At 40.0% G+C, this 20300-nt stretch overlaps 1 protein-coding gene across 1 annotated transcript in view; it reads right to left on the bottom strand.

Annotated features, from left to right (window-relative positions):
• The window catches only part of ush2a (Usher syndrome 2A (autosomal recessive, mild)), a 208550-nt gene extending 198637 nt beyond the window's left edge, over nt 1-9913 (bottom strand). Inside the window, exons 1-4 of the mRNA XM_071488074.1 lie at nt 7979-9913; nt 7208-7422; nt 6780-6998; nt 2579-2747 (exon numbers count right to left, since the gene is read on the bottom strand). Coding sequence (XP_071344175.1) covers nt 2579-2747; nt 6780-6998; nt 7208-7422; nt 7979-8605 — 1230 coding nt within the window. The 5' untranslated portion in view covers nt 8606-9913. The remainder of the gene's footprint in view (nt 1-2578; nt 2748-6779; nt 6999-7207; nt 7423-7978) is intronic.
• Nucleotides 9914-20300: the final 10387 nt, after the last annotated feature.

Raw genomic sequence — 20300 nt, 5'->3', positions numbered from 1 at the left:
GTGTGCCGGAAAGGTCTCTAAATTACCCAGCTCCTATAGGCTAATGTCTGTATTGTGGCTGACAGGCTGCTACAAATTGCCACTGAACTGTGTGTATCTATGTGTATATGTAAGAGAGCGGGTACATAAGTGTGTGCGCATGCATGACAATGGGAGTGTGTGAACGGTTTTTGAGTGTCAAAGATGATTATATTATTCTTCTGGATGGTCAAAGCAGATCACATCACCATACCATTAAACAAAAGACAGGCGGATTCACAAGAATGCACAAACACACACAATGCTTCAAAAACACCTCCAAGCTACACCAATGCAACACACTTTTAGCAAAGTGCCTACAGGCCTTTTTCCATAGATGGACATATACAAAACACTGTACATAGACATATATAAAACCCTGATCCCCACAGGGCATACACACATGCTGTACACACACACACACACACACACACAAGCTAGCAACTGAGCCATCAGCAACACTACATTTAGCCAACAACACGTTGGACTGCCAAACTACTGTACCAGGCATCAACACCAATCAGCCAGCCTGTAAACTAAACTGTCAAGTCACATTTTCTGGATAGGTGCAATAACTTCCCTTCAAAGTACTGGTCAGTAGGGGTGGACAATCTGGATAAAAGAATATATGATAATCTTTAACAATTCTCGCTCTCTATCCTCCAGTCAGTCCAAAAATATGTATAATACAACAAGACTAGATCAGAACCTAGTACATGTCTGGACCGCCTGTGGTCAAATCTTGATTTTATAACCATGTTTATAACCATGTCATCTGACAAAATCACCTAGCAGAAATTAAAGACAAAGACTAAGCTGTGATTTAGCTGTATTTACTGTAAAATGATCACTCAGACAGAACGTTAGAGGAGACACAATATCTTTCTTACACTAATAAAAGTCTTGTACGTTCTGAAGTGTAGGTAAATAAAGGCAGCTCTTTATTTCTAACTCCCTGTGTTTGATATGTGCAATTGGTCACAGCTGTATTTTAGTACAAAGCTTTTTTTTTCAGTCATTTGTAATAAATGTTACGTCTTTTTTTAGGTTGTTCAGAAGGATGAGGCTGAAACAGAGCTTGAACGGTGCTTGGCAGTGTTAAAAATATATAGATTAAGGTATAATTAGAAGTAGTTGTTTGTCCTGAATCAGAAATTTAACTACAGAGGATAAACAATAAAATAGCTTGTAACAAAATTAGAATGATTTAATTAGTTAGTAAACCATACCTGAATGTAATGGTAAATATAAGTTTTTTCCAAATGAAAAAATTAAGTTGTGACAGAGTAAGTGGAGCTGATCCATGATCATGTAGAACTGCACATATTATAACATATGCAACAGTTTTGTTGTTTTTTACTTTTTTTCTAATTTACTACATGAATGTTTTAACATCACATGAAATGTAGTCGTAAATGAGAGGGGCAATAAAAGGTCATGGGCAAAATGTAATTAGGTCTATTAAAATCCATGCCAGGTCGAAACACAGTTTGAGCTCAAAGATTATACAGACAAAAAGTAGACACATAGGCAACTTAAGTTACAGGCAGTAGTGATAAAACCTGACATGGTGACCATGTCTACTCTTCTCCTCAGACCAAAAACACACACACACACACACACACACACACACAGGTATTCATTTGGGGCCTCAAGACTGTCCCCACTTCACTGCCACTGCTGCCATTTCAGAATGATCAAAGCTGAGAAAGCCTTTTTCATAAGCCTTATATTTCTAACTTCTGATGCCCTCTAAAATTTCTAATTTTATTAATTTTTTTCTTTTCATCTTGGGCAAACCATCAAATATAGAACACGGTTCTCCATAATAACAAAAACATTTTCAGACTCTAGCTGTTAAAAATCTAATCCAACTATCAGAGATCATTTACTCTGTAATTAACTATCATCCTCACATTCTGATTCTGAAAGTCAATATACGATCCCCTGAATTACAAGATAACAAAGTCCTATTTGAGCCACCAAAATCTGAAAAGAACCACCAACTAAAAATATATCCAAGGAACAAAATTTAACAACCTTACATACAGTAAGCAAAGCATCAATTTCGGTGCATAGAAAACACATACCCACATACATTAAAAAAAAAATAGTTATGGGGGTTTTGTAGTTAGTTTTCCACACTGAACATATATGCTTTTGAAATACTGTATTGAAAGCATAAGGCACCGTCTGTGTGTGCATGTGTGTCTGATGTAATGTGTGTGTCTGTGTCTGTGTGTGTCTGCCCCTGGCCCCTGCAGCTGTGCCAAGGCAGATGTTTGCTAGCATAATTACCACTTGCTAGTTGAGAGAAAGAGAAAAAGATGGATAGAGAATGAAAGAGAAACACAGGCAGGAAAAGCTGGACAGATGTATTTCTATTATAAAAAGAGATTATTCCACTGGTTTTTCTCAGGTAGAATGATTGAATGCACTAAAACACACCTACAGATGCATATAAACAGTCATGTTTATAATCATGTGCCTCTCATAGTGATGACAGGACAGTTGTCTTTCATGCCACCATGGGGATCCCCCAACACTCAAGATTTCTTACCTGCAAAGCGAGGTGTGTCCACCTCTCTAATGCAAGCCTGCCCTCTGTTCTGAAGATGACAGTCAGAGTAGTCTGACTTCTGGACTGAACGTACCGCAGGGTGACCGCCCGCTCAGACACTGTCACAGAAAAAACCAGCCGCTCTCCTAAGCTCTTCTCCAGTAGCATCCTGAGGGAAACAAAAACACAAGAACAAAAAAACACAAAATATTTGGCAGTGAGGAGCTGTTATACCTAAACTTCGAAAACAGAAAGGCAAGTGGAAGTCACTACATGCAGTCTCTCATTCTGACATTTACACAGAATATCAATATTTTACATGACTGCTAGGTTTTTGCTGCTACGCTGGGTACAGACAGACATGCACAACCTCCACGTGTCATATTAACCACCATCACTGACATTTTATGGGAAATCATGGCTTTTATGAACCCAGTACAGTACACCCTATAAATCAGAGAGATATATGCATGAGAATGTATATATATGTCTACACATACACGTGTGAGAGTGTGTGTGTACTGTATGTGTGTGTGTGCATGTGTGTGCATGTGTGTGTCAGGGAGAGGCAAGGAGATAGGAAGACACACTGAAGATAATAAGTGCAAGAGTAAAGTAAGTACAAGTTATGGTACAAGTATGTTACAACAAGTAAAACATTGTAATTTGGGGGCTGAAAATGCTTCTTATGTCAAAAGTGGTTTTACTTGGCATATATGTAAAAATCCAGATTGAAGTAAGGACTACAACTAACTATTATTGTCATTGATGATAAATCTGCATATTATCTTTTTGATTATCATTTCATCAATCTAAAATGGAAAATACCTATCATAGAGTCCAAGTTTATACATTTAAAGTGCATGTTTTGTACGACCAACAGTTCAAAACCCAAACATACACAGTTTTCTATCATAGACGACTAAGAAAACCAGACACACATGTGTCTCCAGTAAACCTTTGGCATCTTTGCTTAAAAATAATTTTATTTTGGCTTAATCATCTGTTTAGACTGTAATCCACTCAATCCATTGGGACAATGTATAGTGAAAAGTTGTTAAAAATGTAAAGATTTTTTTTTCCAACTAAAGCATAATACAACAAAGAATAAAGCTTTCCATTATCTTTGATAACTACAACATGGACATGCACTTTTACTATGTGCTGTCCATTTAGTAAATGCTCAGTACATATAACCAACCTAAAATAAATCTATATTCAAAATGATAATACTCAAACAATGTAAACTTAACTTCGTAATGAGTTTCTGGAGATGAAGCCATGGTATAGTAAAAACTATGGTTTGTAGGAACAGGTGGCTGGCTCTGTTCATTGTTCAGATGAGGGGAGGGTTGTGAAATCACAGTGAGATGGAGAGACAAAGAGATAGAGGTGAGGAGAGATGGACAGAGGTGAGGATAGAGACCTCCTTTCATCTGGCTTCTTTGATGGCAGCCATGATTGTCTCCACAACAAAAGACTGATAGCCAGTGACAGCACCAGAAAGAGAGAGAGGGAGAGATATTACTTCCATTCAGATGCATTCAGCCATACAGGTGTCATGTTCGGCAGACCAAGACAACAAGACTTGTCTGTCAACTGAATCCCCAGATAGACAACTTCACAAACAAATCACAGCATGAAATATAAGGAGAGTCACAGAGTTAAATTTTAGTGACAGCAACATTTAAATTGAACATCCAATGAGTTGCTATAATACACATGCAGCCTGTCTAGTGCTGTTAGGTCTTTCTTCACAGCTGACTGCAAAGTTAAGAGTCACATTATATTTTCAGCACATACTGAGTATATGAATTTTGACATAATTCTTCTCTTTAAAGCCCAACAAAACTAAAAACCATAACAGCTTATTCAAAACATTTTTCTTAATCCACTAACATGAAATCATTTTCTCAGAGAGCCAGGACTTTTCTTGTTTGTCCTCATGGAATTATCATTCCTGATGATATTAAAAGTCAGTCTAATTAAATTTTGCTATATAACTTTACATAAGTTTAGGTAATTTAGCTGACCTGTCAAATGGGAAGTTTTAATCCGGCTCAGGCCCTTTTGCCACATGTCACGCCCTCTTTCTCCCCTAACCTTCCTATGTCTCCATCCACTTCACTATCATAATAAAGGAAAAAAGCCCAGGAAAAAATGTGTCTTTTTCCAGGACTTGGGGGTGTGTGATAAGCTGTGACAAATTAACTTTAATGATGTCACTTGAGTCAGTGGTAGTTGGGGCTAATGTTTACAAGTTTGAAATTGAAAAAAAAAAGTGTGTTGGGAGTTACAAAGAAGTGAACTTACCAGACCTGTGGCCTGCTCCTCATCTATGCTAGAGGCTAGCAGCTCAACGCTATATGAGCTGTTTCTAGCATAACACACCCAACTCTCTGACTCTAACTGTCAGTCGCTGAGTTTCATTGTGGCTAATGCAGACACTAGTTTTGACAAGGAAGACAAATACATGGAATGAAAAAAAAAGATGATATATCTGGTTCTGCTACATCAGTTTTGATGTTTATTTTTTAACTGTAAATCATGAATCCAGTAATTTCACTGCATAGTGCAATGCAGAATTAGTGGAATATTCTTTTACAAAAAATAGTAAGTATAGTGAGAATAGTTCACAAACAAATATTCTGAAAAATACAAACCGAGACATCTCATACGTTTAGCCTGTTTTTAGTTACATGAAAAAGCACGTTGTTCAAGTAATCTACTTTAAGTGCTGCTGCACAGAGGAAGAAAGAGGGTTGCCAACCAAAGCCAACAGATCTCTTTCAGTGTGTGCATGTGCCTTGTGAGTGTATATATGTGTACCTGAGTGTGTTCACGTGTGTGTGATTGCAAGCTGATCTGAGTGTGTGTAACTCTGCACCATCTCAGCCCTGCCTGGAACATAGCAGCACACTCTCATCCCCTCAACATCACATACACAAACACATACACAACATGTCTAAGTAGGACATGACAGCCATTTGTTGGCTAACATTTCCTGATGGTGATACTGACCTGAACGGACCTAACCTGCTTCTTGTTATTAGATCAAAATCACAAGGTTTTCAATGTCGTGTCAATGTTTGAAAATCATATTCAATATCATAAGAACAGATGTCTGACTAAACATGAAGCAGCAGGTTATATTTCAGTAGGATGGGACAATGTTGAGTATTAACTGTGACTAATACTTTTGACACACAAAGTATATTTGCATAACACCACAAAACTGAAACAACTCTATCTGTATTTCTGCAATTCTATTATTTCCTCTCTCTAACTCCACTTTATCTTCTCACATAAAGAAGACTTTCTACGAAAATAATGAAAACTTTGCAACACAATGAATGAGAAGCACGAAATACTATGAAAGAAAAGGAGCAGAACAGAAAAGGTGCATCACAGTGGAGCCAGTTCTTTTAATTACTGTCAAATTTGTAATAAATGTTTATAAATAAAAGACATACTCTATAGTATAACACATTGTTTCTTAATAATTTGCTTTGTAACATAAACATTAGTTTTTACAGGATCTTTCATGGTAACAACTGCACCATCCTCCTTATTTTTCTCTTCTGCTTCTAGTTCATCTGATTAATCTCTGTGTTTTATATTTCAACCTTTCCACATCACTCAAGACCTGCCATTCTTTACCCGACCGTCACTGCCTTCTACATATCTGCACCTGTGTGACTGCCTTGCATAAGACCTCTGTATTTTTTACCTTGTTGGACTGCCCTTTTTTTCCAACTGTAAACAAACCCATTTTTTTTACCCATTAAATACAAGTTCTGTGTGTCTTTAGTGTACTCTTTTCCAGTGCACTGTTTATAATGAATCAGTCTGAGATTGACTTCTATCAAAATCTGAATTTTTAGATCAACAGTCATACAAACACAAAAAACACCAACTGTATTTCATGTTAAAAGCTGTAACTTAAGTTACAGCACATTAACTTCCGTTTGCAAAAATTTACATCTGTTTTCTCCCCAGGAAGAAAAAGCTAGCTAAGATCCATCCATCTATCAATTATCTACCTATACCTTTTGCAATGTTCAGTATACTGAATGTAATGTAAGATGACACTGATAATCAGTTCAATTTAATAGTCAGCAGTAGCAAATGGCTGCTTCTATTAAAAGACAGCCTACAACAATTATTCTATTTTCAAACTGTTTTAGAAGATTTCACTCACATCTCTCCAGGAGAGCTTGGTTTCATCCACAATGCCAAGGTGAGCGAACCCAGTGCTCCTAGTTTCTGTGAGGGGGGAGAAATCAGACATCCGTCTGGGACTGGCTGAAACAGCACACTACTAGATCCACCAGAAGGTCCTTCTGAACTGGTAGATGTTCCAGTCCCTGTCTGAGTCCCAGGACGGGTGTCATTACTATCTTCAGTTACACAGGTGCCCCTGATGGAAGAAAGATTAAATATGCTCATATTTTGCTTCAAAGATACTTCATCACTTGCAAATATATTGAAGACTGCCACGTGCCAAAATCATACACGTTATATCATAAGATTATTGGTTACATTATCTATTATGTTTCCAAACTTATTTCACGAGTTAAGTCAAGTATTTTATTTTGCATGGACTGAAGACAAATTTGATCTACCTACCTGTGTGCACGTAACAGCAATGGGGCATATGGAGGTGTGGAGGATCTATAGGGACAGTCTTGAATACAGAAGGCCTGATAACATGTCAGTAGGTCAGTCTGGAAGGAAGGTGACTGACAGTAGCTGCTCCGCTCTGGAACCCCACAGGTGGAACGAGGTGGAGAGGTGGACATGGGTTTGAAGGCAGCAATGTTCTCCATTTGTGGGAAATTGCCCTAAGAAACAAAAAGGTTGAATTAGTGTGATCGTTCTATTTACTTAAGGCAATTTAGTGGATCTAATTTAAAGTGAAAAATGAAATGTTATGTTATAGTAAAAACCATTTTGTGGATAAATCTCTTAGCACAACAGATACAGTAGATATACATTACATTTAAAATATATTAGGACAGGTATTCTAAATAAAAATATCAATAATTTTGCAAACAAAAGAAGAGGCAGGGAAAATATCTGGATATATTTGTGGAAGCATTCATTCATTTTACAGCAGCTTCCAACAGAAGACATTTTGACATGTGACAACAGGAAAAGCACAGGTATAAATAATAAAATCAATTCTGGCTGAATTCCATTTAGCTGGTTCAGGGTCCTGGTGTTATGGTGCTGGCTCACTGGGAATCTTGACTAGAGTAGAGCGATCGATACTGTCATCAGTAACACCTGTGCTTGTCCTACTAGACAAGTTAAAATATCTGCTGTGGAAAAGTAATAATAATTAATACAGTACATTGTCTGTGAACATCAGAGTCAGAATCATCAGAATTGACTTACTTGTGATGAAGCAGGTTTTAGACACAAGCTCAGGAAGAGGAGAGCCAGCCAGGGGAAGATATGATGCTGCCTCATCCCCATGACATTTCTTTTTCTCTTTACTTTTTCATCAGTCATCTTTTTCAGGAAGAACAGCCACAGAAAGACAGGCCAGCTCTTTCTTTTTCTCAACATTTTCTCCCATTGCTTGATTACACCTTCTGTTTGTGCGGCTGGCAGAATCCCTGAGACATCTGTCTTGCTCTTGTCCGTTCCCTTTCTCCCGTTTTGCCCTCTTCCTTTTGAATCATTTCTAATTGCCCTCTTCCATAAGTTGCACAGGTCCTCTCTCCCTCCTCTCCTCATCCTCTCTCCCCCGACTCCTCTGCCCCATGTTTGCCTCTTCCTTTGCAAATGTCCTCTCTTCGCTCCTCCCCCTGTTTTCTGGTCTTCCTTCTCTTTAGTCCAACTCTGGCCTTTGACCCCACAAGGTCCTGAAATTGGGTCCTCCCAGTGGTCCGTCATGCTCCGAGGTTCTACAATCCTGGACAGGGGTCCTGGAACATTTCCAGAGGCAGAGGAATGTTCAAGAACCTGGATTTCTTTTGGAAGCCTTCTTGCAGCACTTGAATAAGTGATGACTGTCATGGTTTCATGGTTCCAGGGTTACAGGGACATTTTTTTTACAGGCCGGTGCCCCTAGGGTGAGGCTACGAAGCTTAGCTGCCTGTCCCGTACACACACACACACACACACACACACAAAGCCTTCATATGATAGGTAGGATTTCACAATCTAGAGATGGGAAAGAGAGAAGGAGAGAAGGAAAGACAGACGTGGTCAGACCAAAGTCCAACACGAGACAAATCTGAGGAGAGTGAAATGCCATGCAGGCTATTCCCTAGCCAAAGCCTACACTATCATGTACAGCTTGATGGAGGCACAGCTCAACTGATACTGCTACATTGCTTTCCTCTTTTCTTCATTTTCTATTGAATTAAACATGCCCTTTTTCCTCTGGCATGTGGCCTCTGGGTTTATATCCAACTGAACGGGCTTTCACATGAGTTTGTTGGAAATTGAGGCTTAGGCCAAAGCTCTCTTCATTACAATACTTATCAGCATCAGTTTCACATTTTGACACACAAAAGAGGCCAGCAGTCTTCTGTCGTGCTGAATTACTCCCTGCCAACAATGTCCTTTATGAAATAGGAAAGCTCAGCGTGTATCTAGTAATGGCTACTGCATGTCGAACAAATGTGTAAATGTATGCAGATATTGTAACATGCCAAAATATCAGATAACTCATCGTGGTTACCTGTCCTTGTGGATTCCCAGCGCAAAGCTCTATCCCCATCGCAAGCGCAGCGTCAACAAACATTCAACTTGTTGCTCTGGCATGAGTCGGACAATACGCGCTACCTGTATTTCTCCGCACACCTGTCTGTCAGCCATAGCACACACCGCCCCAGCGGAAAAATAATCCCCTACAAATACGACTTGAGTGATTTTGTCCGTCTTTCCGGCACCCACTTCGACAGAAAAGCTGAATGACAACACAACTGAAGTTGATAAAGCTGTTCTTTTCTCTCCCTGCCTCTCTCTGTCTTACCTCTCTCATTCAGAACAGGCGGCGCACAGTGCTAAAGAGATTACCGCCAGCCGCCATCTGGCCAGCAGCGCCGGAGGCGGCGGGACGGTGGGCACAGAGTAACGTGACCGCAGCGTTACACAGCTGAGGACCGAGTAACGGGCGCTTGAGGACCCGGGGGGGCGGTGGGTGAACAAACAGTGCGACATATCCATTTTGCATCTGTTACAAAACACCAAAGATTGTCCGTGACAGCAAAGCATTAATGTGCGATTTAAATAATTACCCCCTGCCTGGTAGTAATGCTTCACCCCCCACCTACGCTGGATGAGTCTGGGTTTCAGACAAGTGGCTCTCAGAAGAAAGAGGAACGCTCCCGCCGTCGCTAGGCAACGGTGGTCCGCTTGGGCCACCGAGAGCTCGTGAGGGTAGGAAATCATTTTATGGTCCATTCAGTCAAACTACAATATGGCAATTTAAGGGTGGTGTAGCCCACATCATGTCACTAATGCGGGGGGGAAAAGAAAACAAAGAAAAAGGAAAAACAAACATGGGAGCATGGAAAGGACGGAAGGATTGGTAATCAGTTAGGCTATTCATAACTCCAGTAATAAAATGTTGAGTAGTAACATCTACCATTTAGTTGTGCTCTTTAACATTGGCACAACCTATATGCTTTATACAAACTATAATGTTTTACAAACACTTTAAGTAAGAATGTTAATTTAATAAATGTCTTAATTATGCCAGTTTCATCTATCATAGTAAATACAATCAAATATAAATTCAAGTAGTTGTGCATATATATCTTTTGCATATATATTCTGCCCATTTTGCCCATTCTTTTGGGATTGCAAAAGTAACAAAAGTGTGTGTGTGTGTGTGTGTGTGTGTGTGTGTGTTTGCAATTTGCAATTAAATGGCAGTCACCAGAGATGCACGGCTATTTGAGCTATTAATTGGGCCTTGGTAACAATTAACAGTGAATTACTAATTGCAGTGTGTATCCCTGATGAGGCCCCTTATGTAGCAGTGACTGCTTTATGGCTTTATGTCCTGTATAGCTGCTGTGAATGCTCTGTGATGCATGGTGGACAATGTGAAAATTTGAAAAATATATTTTTTCTGCCACAAGTTAAATATAAACAATAAAATATAAACCATACCCTTAACATACACATAAAAACACACACAGCAGAGGCTGAAGCACTTGCTTGAGTATACAGTAGTTTAGACTTCCACTGTGTGCTCAAGCGCTCTGCATTTAAATTGTGTAAACATTTCAACTAAAAAAGATCCTCTCTTATATGTTTCCCTGCCGACAAGTTTTTACGTTATCATACTAATCGCGTTTGAACAGCTGCAATTTGCTTTGGTTGAACAAAGGCATTCTAACTAGGTTTTAATTAAGTGTTCCTAATGACCTTAAGGAGATTAGAGGTTCGCCTTCTAATCAATACCAGGCAGAGAGGAGCAAAGGGAGGGGAGAGGAGGAGAGGGGAGGTGGCTAGGGGCTAGGATAGAGGTAGGGAGCAAAGGCATGGAGAAGGGAAATTAAAGGAGAACCAAAGGAGGGAAGAAGAGAAGAGGAAAATGAAGGTGGTGGAAGGAGCAGATGAAAACTGAATGGCGGGGGTGGGGGGTGGGGGGCTATTGAGAAATCAAACAATAAATTTGATCAAAAATATTTGCTAAATAGAAATGATCTCCTAAATCCATGTCACAATCATACATACATATTCATTTGAAAAATAAAAAAATAAAGTTTTCTGTGAGTCATGGTGGCAGATTTGTGAGTTACCCAAGTTGTATAATTTCTATAATTCAATTCAATTCAATTTTATTTGTATAATCATAATATACATTATCTCGAGGCACTTTACAAGATAAGGTTGAGACCTTACTTTACCATACAAGCAAGCATTCACATACACATCGTCAGCATTTACTCTCCTCTTCTGTTTTGACACTCCTGATAATATTTTCTTCTGAGAGGCTGACATCACACCATGTGATCATCAAGAGCTCTGTTAGCCAAGAAGAGTTTCTCTTATCCTCTTCTCATAAGACATTTGCATAGATTTGCACACAGTGTCCACACGACAAAGAATCTAGTCATACATTGATTGTACTAATTTATTCAGCCAGGCGCATTCAATTCCAGAGACTGAAGTGCTATCACACAAACGGGATTAAAACCAGATGACGATCACACAATTAATATTGTCTCATTTTCTAAATTACTTATGTATGACTTATATTTGGGTAAATTGTGTTTGCTGGTCTAATAACATTAAGGGTAATATGGTAAATGTAGGCTGTAAATGTATCGTCTCTCTGAGTCTCCAGAGCAGCATGAATATGTATGGAGACATCCTTGGCCTCGCTGATGATTAGGCAAAGTGGAATAAATTGATGGTTGGGCTATGTGTGTGTGTGTGTGTGTGTGTGTGTGTGTGTGTGTGTGTGTTGAACGAAATACAATATTAGGTTGTCCATATGGAAATGTTGCACCCAGACACACAGACACACACACATCCAAGAACAGTTTTTAACTCCTGAATAATGACTGGAAGCTCATCATTTGGCTGATTTCAGTTTTTTCTGTGTGTGTGCACATGCCTTACATACTTAACATGTACACATATTCACAGGAGTGAATAGGTTAAATCTGGAATTTTGTAAATAAACAAAAGTGTTGTTGTAATGTTTCTCACCAAAATGTACAGCATGTAAATCTCAAGGATACATGCTGGCCCATGAGTGTTCACACAACAGGACCCTTTTTTGAAAACATTGCTTCATAGCACTGCTAGTCGTCAACAATTCCACAATGTACCTCAACATAATGACAATGTTTTTCTACAGGATTTTGATGCACAAAAAGGGAAGAGGCAAGGAACAGACAAAAGAGAAGGGAACAGACAAAATTCTTGTTCAACTGTTCCATGTGTCTTTGTTTTCCAATTTGTCAAATTCAACTTATAGTAGCTTGCATCAAATATGTATACACATCAAATCTCAAAAACACCACATGCTTAAATGGAGGTGTGAGTGAAAATGCACTTTGCTGTGCTGTTCTAAGGTTTATTTTAGCTATCTTTTTCATTTTCCTCTGCCACTTGCATCATCCTTCTGTCTATAGCCTACTCTCTATTTCAGTCGCTTCTGTCCTGTGCTCATACACCTCTCCCACACATCCCTCTCTCCACATACACTACTCATTCTTTCCTTCATTCACTCCATTCCCTTCTCCCCTCCCCATGCCCTCAATCACTCTTACTGTCCTCCATCACCGCTCTTCTCCAAATGTCCTCTTCTTTCTTGTCCTTGTTTTATGCAGTATTTTCTATAAATAGATATATATTTTAATCCATGTTCATCATTTATCCTCCTTGGCTCTAAATGAAATGCACCAGAAACTAGATATAAAAACAATTTGGCTTTTCCTAGGCTTTTCAGATTTTATACCCTGAAGTCACAGTATCCATAGTGTGTGTGTGTGTGTGTGTGTGTGTGCGTGCGTGCTTTCTGCCCCCTATTGGGGTTGAGGCCAGTGACACCCTCAGGGCTGTGCTGTCCAATCCCCTCCATGCTGCGTTTCTATAGGATTGAATTAACCTCCTGCCTCTCTTGACAATGCACATACACATAATCATCCAGTCTCTCTCTCACACACACTTTGTCTCACACACACTTTGTCTATGCCAATCACCTTTCCCCTGTCAAAGTTGTATTATTAGCTTGGGGCCCTTCAGCAACTATCATCACTTAGAATCACACATGGGAATCAGCCTACTAAATGCACCTAATTTGTTAATGAATTAATTTCTAAAATCGTTCTTTAGAAAGAGTGATATAGTAACTTGCACATCATTGGCTGGCACAACAAAAGGTGTTACTCGGAATAAAATTTAAAACATTTTCAAAATTTACAGCTGCTTTGTTTGATTTCTGACCATGAGAGGGCACAATGTAGACAGAGACAGCAAAAAAAAATTTTAATATAAACTTACAGCTGAACTGCTGCCTTACTGTGAACAATTTGCCTTCAGCAATGCTGCATTTAATAGCTGAATGTTGAAACTTACAACTAATTTATCAAAATGTCCCTTTAAGTCACATTTCCCACTTAGGAAGTCAAGTATGTATTCGCTATCTTCAGTTCCTGCATGGCTTCTCACACAGTCATCATTTACATTTACATTTACTCATTCGGCAGACACTTTTATCCAAAGAAACTTACAAGTGAGGGCCATCACTAAAGCTTCAGTACAGAAGGAATCTTGGTGTACTAAATATTTATTCAATGAGTGCATGTTCATCAAACAAAGAAAAGCACCAAGAGTGCAAGTTAGGCATGTTAGGGTGTTTAGGAGAGGAGGTGCTCTCAGAAGAGATGAGTTTTCAAGAAATTCTTGAACATAGAAAGGGCTGCCCCTGCTCTGATAGCATTTAATAGCTTGTTCCAGCATGGGTGGACAACAGATGAGAACAGTCTGGACTGCAATTGCCTTGTGTGGAGGGATGACAATGCCAGACAACATTCCTTGGAGAAACGCAGTGGCTGAGAAGGAGCATAAGGCTGCATGATTGAGTTCAAGTAGATGGATGTAGGCCCAGAAGTCACTCTGAAGGCAAGCATCAGTCACTTGAATTTGATTTGCGTTGTCATGGGTAGTCAGTGTAGGTCAATGTGTAGTGGAGTGACATGTGCCCTTTTTGGTCGATCGAAGACCTGCCGCATTCTGGATCATCTGCAAGGATTTCAATGTGCGTGAAGGAAGGCCTGCCAGTACAGCAATGCAGTAGTTGAGGTGAGAGATAACCTTGGCCTGGATCAAGAGCTGTGTGGTGTACTGAGTGAGGTAATGCCAGATTTTTGTGATGTTGTATGGAGTGAAGTGGCACGACCAGGAGATGGCTGCAACATGGTCAGAGAAGGATAGTTGGTCATCAAACATGACACCCAGGTTTCTTGTGACCTTGGTTGGGGTAAAGACTGAAGAAGCGATTTTGATATTTATATCGTGATGAGGAGACCGATTGGCCAGGATGACCAATCTTAGAGTTCAGTCTTAGAGACGTTTAGTTGAAGGTGGCGTTCCTTTATCCATGTGGATATATCTGAGAGACAGGCTGAGATCCGCACAGAGACAGCAGGGTCGCCTGGCGGGAATGACAAGTATAGTTAGGTGTCATCAGCATAGCAGTGATATGTGAATCCATGCAAGCAGACAATTTCATCACCAAACAAATATTACTTTTACAACTATGAATAAGTTTTCCTGCTTTTTTCATGTCACGTCTGACAATAAACAAAAGCACTGCCACTGTTTACATGGCAACTACGGTATGGTTAACACATGCTTAAATTGTAGTTTAGATTAAGTGACTAAAACCTGTGTAGTTAGATGTGGTCAGAAATTACAGTCTACTGACCCCTGGAGTACATCACTATAGCCAGGGGTGCACATAACTTTTTTTGTGAGTTACTCAGATGAGTACCAGGGGATAGTGTTTGGTACTCACCCCTGTGGCGCGTGGTCCTAATAAGTGCAGTCTTCCTCACTGTCGTCCTCAGCCCCCCCCCCCCCCCCCGGTCCATTTCCTGAGGCCATGTTGAAGGATCAAATACTAAGAAATGATCACATGACTTGAAGGAGTCAAATCTGATTTCAAACTGTTCAATTAATCCCCTGAGTAAGTTTGACTTGTCTCTGTCACCATCAGCATTAGAAACAGTTTGTGTGCTGCTGTGGTGACCTACACTATCAAGCAGAAGTGTGAACTGTCCAATCGCCACCATGAGTTCATCCTTACATTCTCCAATGGTCAGCTTTTCCTTCTGAAACCTAATGGATGTGGTCTTCAAAATGTTGCCAATATCAAGCATGTTGGCCAGAAAACACTGAAAACGCTCTGTGCAGACATGCTGCAATTCACTGTTATCACTCGTGGCCAGTTGCATTTTAATGGCTGGCAATAGTCTTGATATTTTTAATAGTGTTTCATGTCTCCATGCAGACCTTCTGATATTATGAAACTTGCCCAGTTCCACAAAGGAGATGCCATTTTCTTCACACAATTTCTTTCTTTCTCGTTGTCCAGTCATCCAAGCCTGCGTCGTGGAAAAGCCTCACAAGTCCATCTGTTATAGCCTGCGCGGTTCGGTCAGCACCCAGTTCAATCAATCCAAGAAAGTCCGACGTAAATTCTCCGTTGCTGGACACAGATACGATGTAAACGATTTCCTGCTCGGTTTTTGTGATGTCCTCAGACCCATCAAAAAGCAGCCCCCAAAATTCAGCAGCCTGCAACTTCTCTCTTAACTCCCCGCTGATAGTTTGTGTGATGCTCTGCATTATCCCTGTGCCTCCTTCACGTGAGTGATAAACACCTCCGACATGAACTCCGAGCCGCTTCAGTAAAGTAACATCCTCAGAATAGGAAGACATGGGACGTGTGTGTTTAGCCTTATGAAAGGCAAGGAGAAAAATATTATACAGGGCTTGCCGTTGTTCTTCATTTAGCTTGTCTCGCCATTTGGCAAGTGGACGAGTAGATATTTCTTCTTGACTAGCTTGTTTATTAGCAATGGCTTATGCTACATTCATGTGCTCCTTGCTCTTTTCGTGTTTATCAAATGAAGGATGATTGAAATTCTTTGAGCCCTTATAAAACGCACCTCTTTTGTCTGCTAGCTGTGGATGCAAGCGGCAAATCTTGCACCACATTTCAGTGCGCTCCTCATTAACATCAAGCCACTGCACATCTTGGAGCCACTTTTCAGAAAAAGCCCTTTTCTTCGGTTCTGGCTCGGTTTGTCCTTTCTTTGGTGGCGGTGAAACGCCAAAAAAGCTGCTTAATGTCTTTAGTTTTTTCGACATGGCTTTGTGTAGACAAGATCTCTGATGTCGGTAACCGTCAGGTACGCAAAGGCGCCGTAACAACACACGTGATGTTAAGCATTTCTCATTTTCGCCGCGCATGCGTACTTGTGTACCAGTTATGTGCACCCCTGACTATTGCAGTAGCTGCTCTTTAAGGCCTGCACACTGTAGCCTGCTTGATTTCAGGCAAACATTAGTCTGTTGTAATATTTAACATTTTAGTTTGATTCAAAATTGCAGCAATAATGACAATTATTGTAATAATTATTTTACATTTTTCTATAGAACTAAGTTAATTAACCATGTTTATCTTCACTAATTTTGTTGTTTGTTGTTTGATCACTACATTAAAAACAAATATTCCACTATTTTGACTGTGAATGTTATAACATTGTCAACTGTCACTTGCAATTAGAAGAGACTCCCAAAGAGCATTATTGTCATTGTCATTTCATCAAGTGGCCCAAAAAGACATATATACGGTGGCCAGGAGAGCTCAAGGCACAGCAAATTTAAAAAATACAGATGCAAAAAGACAAAACACAAACAAACTAAGAAACATCTTCACTAATTTGGTAGCACATGCACAACATGCTGCATACCTAATCTTAACCAAGTTGTTTTTATGTAAAAATCTATCAAAACCATAAAAATAGCATGGTCTCATTACAAGACAGATTTCCAACAGGGAAGACACAGATAAATAATGTCAGAAAACACTTCTGTGTGTTGTTCTAGAGGGTGTGTACAAACAAAGTTTTTATCATTTAATTTGGAGGAATTGTTGATTTAGACTATGTAAGCTGTTGTGTATAGTTTCTATTAGTTATGTATTCTGTATGTTTAGAATTCAAAATGAAATATTATTTATTTAAAAAGGCAAAGGCAAATGCAATGTAAAATGTAAATGTAAACAATTAAATACTGATGTGGTATTAATAGACATATCAGCCCTATTTGTTTTTTTAAGGAAAAGTGACCGCTGCATATCAAACCTTCAGGCTATCTCTTGGCCACTAGTGGTGAATTTAAAGTGCCACTAATTCACTGGACAGTGACACATTAGACTATTTATTAAAGTACACTAACTTAATGAATGGCCCATAGAATGGAGAGTTAAAACATTTACTGTCCTGGGAGAGAGATAGAGAGCAATAGACACAGAAAGAGGATGGGAAGGGCTGAAAGAGAGGGGGAGAGAGAGGAGAGAGTGAGAATAAATGGCCCATCGTATAGAGTTAAGACATTAAAGTGCAAATAGACAGCTGACCCTCTTATAGCTTGCACATGCAGCTCAGATGTGCACACTCATCTAAGCCACTTTACGCCCTGTGAGATAGAGGGATGGGGGACAGAATGGGAAAAGAGAGATGGAATGATGGAGAATAGGATGACACAAGTGGATGGGATGTTGGGAAAATGGAAGGAGGTGAGAGACAGAAATTAGGCAAGGGAGCAAAGGTGATTTCTAGTTATAGTTAGTAAGATAAAAGGCTGAACAAGAAAAGAATGAAGGAAGGATCAAAAAATGACTGAGAAAAAGATGATGTGTATAAAGACAAAGACTGACAGAGGGACTGTGACAAAGGCTCCATCACTGATTATGCATGGCACACAGTAAAGAGGACACTCACAAATGGTCTTCCAGATACATTATTCGCCTTTGTCATTGTGGTGAGTGCACACACCACATTAAAACCACAATCACAACTTTCTTGAAAAAAGAAACAGACTACATCACAGATTAATTCAGGTCAGTTTCATCATACCCAAAAAAGTATCACCACCATGTCTATCTACCGCTTTTGGTTGGTCTAGGGGGACGGACTTAGCAGTTATAATGCTCTGGCCCTCTGAGGTTGGCTGTAAACCAGACAGAAGACTGTGCTGTATATGTATATCTAGATTTTCTTTTTAATTTTCCTGTCTTAGACAGTTGACCTACAGTTTTTTGTGACATATGGTGGCAGTGGTGGGATGGCCAGTTTGTACCTTTATTATAGATCAGTGGAGACTGACAGGAAAAGGGGTAGAGAGAGGGGACATGCAGGAAATAATCGGACCGGTCGGGAGTCAAACCAGTGACTGCCTTCTAAGACCTTGGTATGCCCTCTAACCACTCGACTACCAGACCGCCCCGCCAGTTGTGTGCTTTTAAAAAACAAACTGAGCTCAAAACCAGCAACTTCAGAGGAAGAGCAAGGGTGAGTGGGAGACAGTGGCTGAGGAAGAGGCACCATTGCTGGGTCTTGAGCCACAAGGGGTGAAACTCAAAGGCCAACAGCTTCAGCAGAGGCCATCGCCAGAAGGAAGTCCCTGTGATGGTCCCCTGGCCAGTCTTTAGGATCTATGTTTTCTGTTTCTAGGCAGGTCATTCTTATTTGATGTTTTCTGTGTCTGTTATGCAGCAGGTAGCCTCTGGACAGAGTCCTTTTGATCATCCTAGTTGGAAGCACCTAGGCCCAGTGCACCCATACTATAAAATATAGCCTTTTCTCGTCAAGACTCTTGCTCACCAGTTTTTACTTGACATGAAGTAGACTCTTTTGGTGCAGAGGTGGAGTCTTATCGACCACAGGGTTTTGTGTCCATGGTAGGTAGTGGAATGAGAGTGTTGGTGACAATTTTGAGGGACATAGGGGTGTTTGACTCTTTAATTTCATTTCATTTGTGGAATGGATCTAAATATTTTGTCGGTTCCATTGGACAAAGTGATGCTCCAATGTATTTTTTTCAGATAGTCTTTCCAGTTAAACTCCGCCAGTCATTGTTAAAAGTAGCCCATGATGAGTCTTGACTCTCTGGTTTGAAAAAAATTACCAAGAGTACCAGCTGGCTCGCTGCATATCCTCTGCTCACAATAATTGCTAGGTCTGTGATGTGAGCATGCTCACATTTTTTTTTCCATATTCGGCATCCCAGAAGTCATTCCATCTGATCAGGGTTAAAATTTCTTGCTTCCACCGAACCCTAATGTCCATCCTGCCGGTAAATTGCACAGAATTGGGTAAAGACTGGTGTAACCCATGTATCACAACAAAGTACAGTATTAGGAGAAAAATAAAGATTAAAATAATTTAGCTGATTGGACCAGATTCAAAAAGTTATAGGAATGCCTGGAGTAGAGTCTAGAGTATGGATAAGCACAGTGAAACAAGAAGCACATGACACAGTGATAAAGTGTGATGGCATATATTAAAAGTTGAACAGGTGGGCCCCAAGGTAAGTTCACAGTACAAAATACATTCACTGACCAGTGTATATAACTGTTCCCACCAAAAAAAATGGGTCAGACCCGGGTCTATAGTCCAAAGTTGGTTTGAGAATCACAACTCAATCCTTATCCAGTGTGGGAATGTTATGAATAAAAGTTCAAGTGTCATCGTCCTTAGAGTTATGTGTGTATGCACAGTTCACTCCTACCAAATTGAAGTAGAGGTTCAGTTCACTGCTTACTGTGGCAACGGTTCTGTATTTTGTGGGCTGGGCTCACCATCCAGTACTGGAAACAGTTCTCTCTGTCTCTCTCTCTCTCTGAAATCTTCTGCTTGGCAAAAGGGTGAAACTGGCATCGTTTCCCCTTGTCTTTTATTCACACTGCCGGTTTTATATTTTCACTAAAAGCATGAATTAACACATGAAAACATAATATTAACCTTTTATGAACTTTTATAGGCTACTGTTTTCAATCAACATCTCATGTCATCAAGGGTTCAGCCAAGACTGAAAGATCATTGGGTAGTTTCTCTTCACCCTCTGAAGCATCAACAGTAGGGTCTCCCTCTCCCACTGGAGCACCATCAGATAGGGTCTACCCGACAGTTTTGGGCAATAACAGGTAAGTTTTCATCACTGGTTG

This window comes from Trachinotus anak, unplaced genomic scaffold, assembly GCF_046630095.1.
Source record: "Trachinotus anak isolate AG129_WGS33_773 ecotype Australia unplaced genomic scaffold, CSIRO_AGI_Tana_v1 ptg000011l, whole genome shotgun sequence".
In the NCBI taxonomy this organism is placed as follows: domain Eukaryota; kingdom Metazoa; phylum Chordata; class Actinopteri; order Carangiformes; family Carangidae; genus Trachinotus; species Trachinotus anak.
Note: the sequence above shows the minus strand (reverse complement) of the source record. Positions and strands in the feature narration are given on the sequence as shown.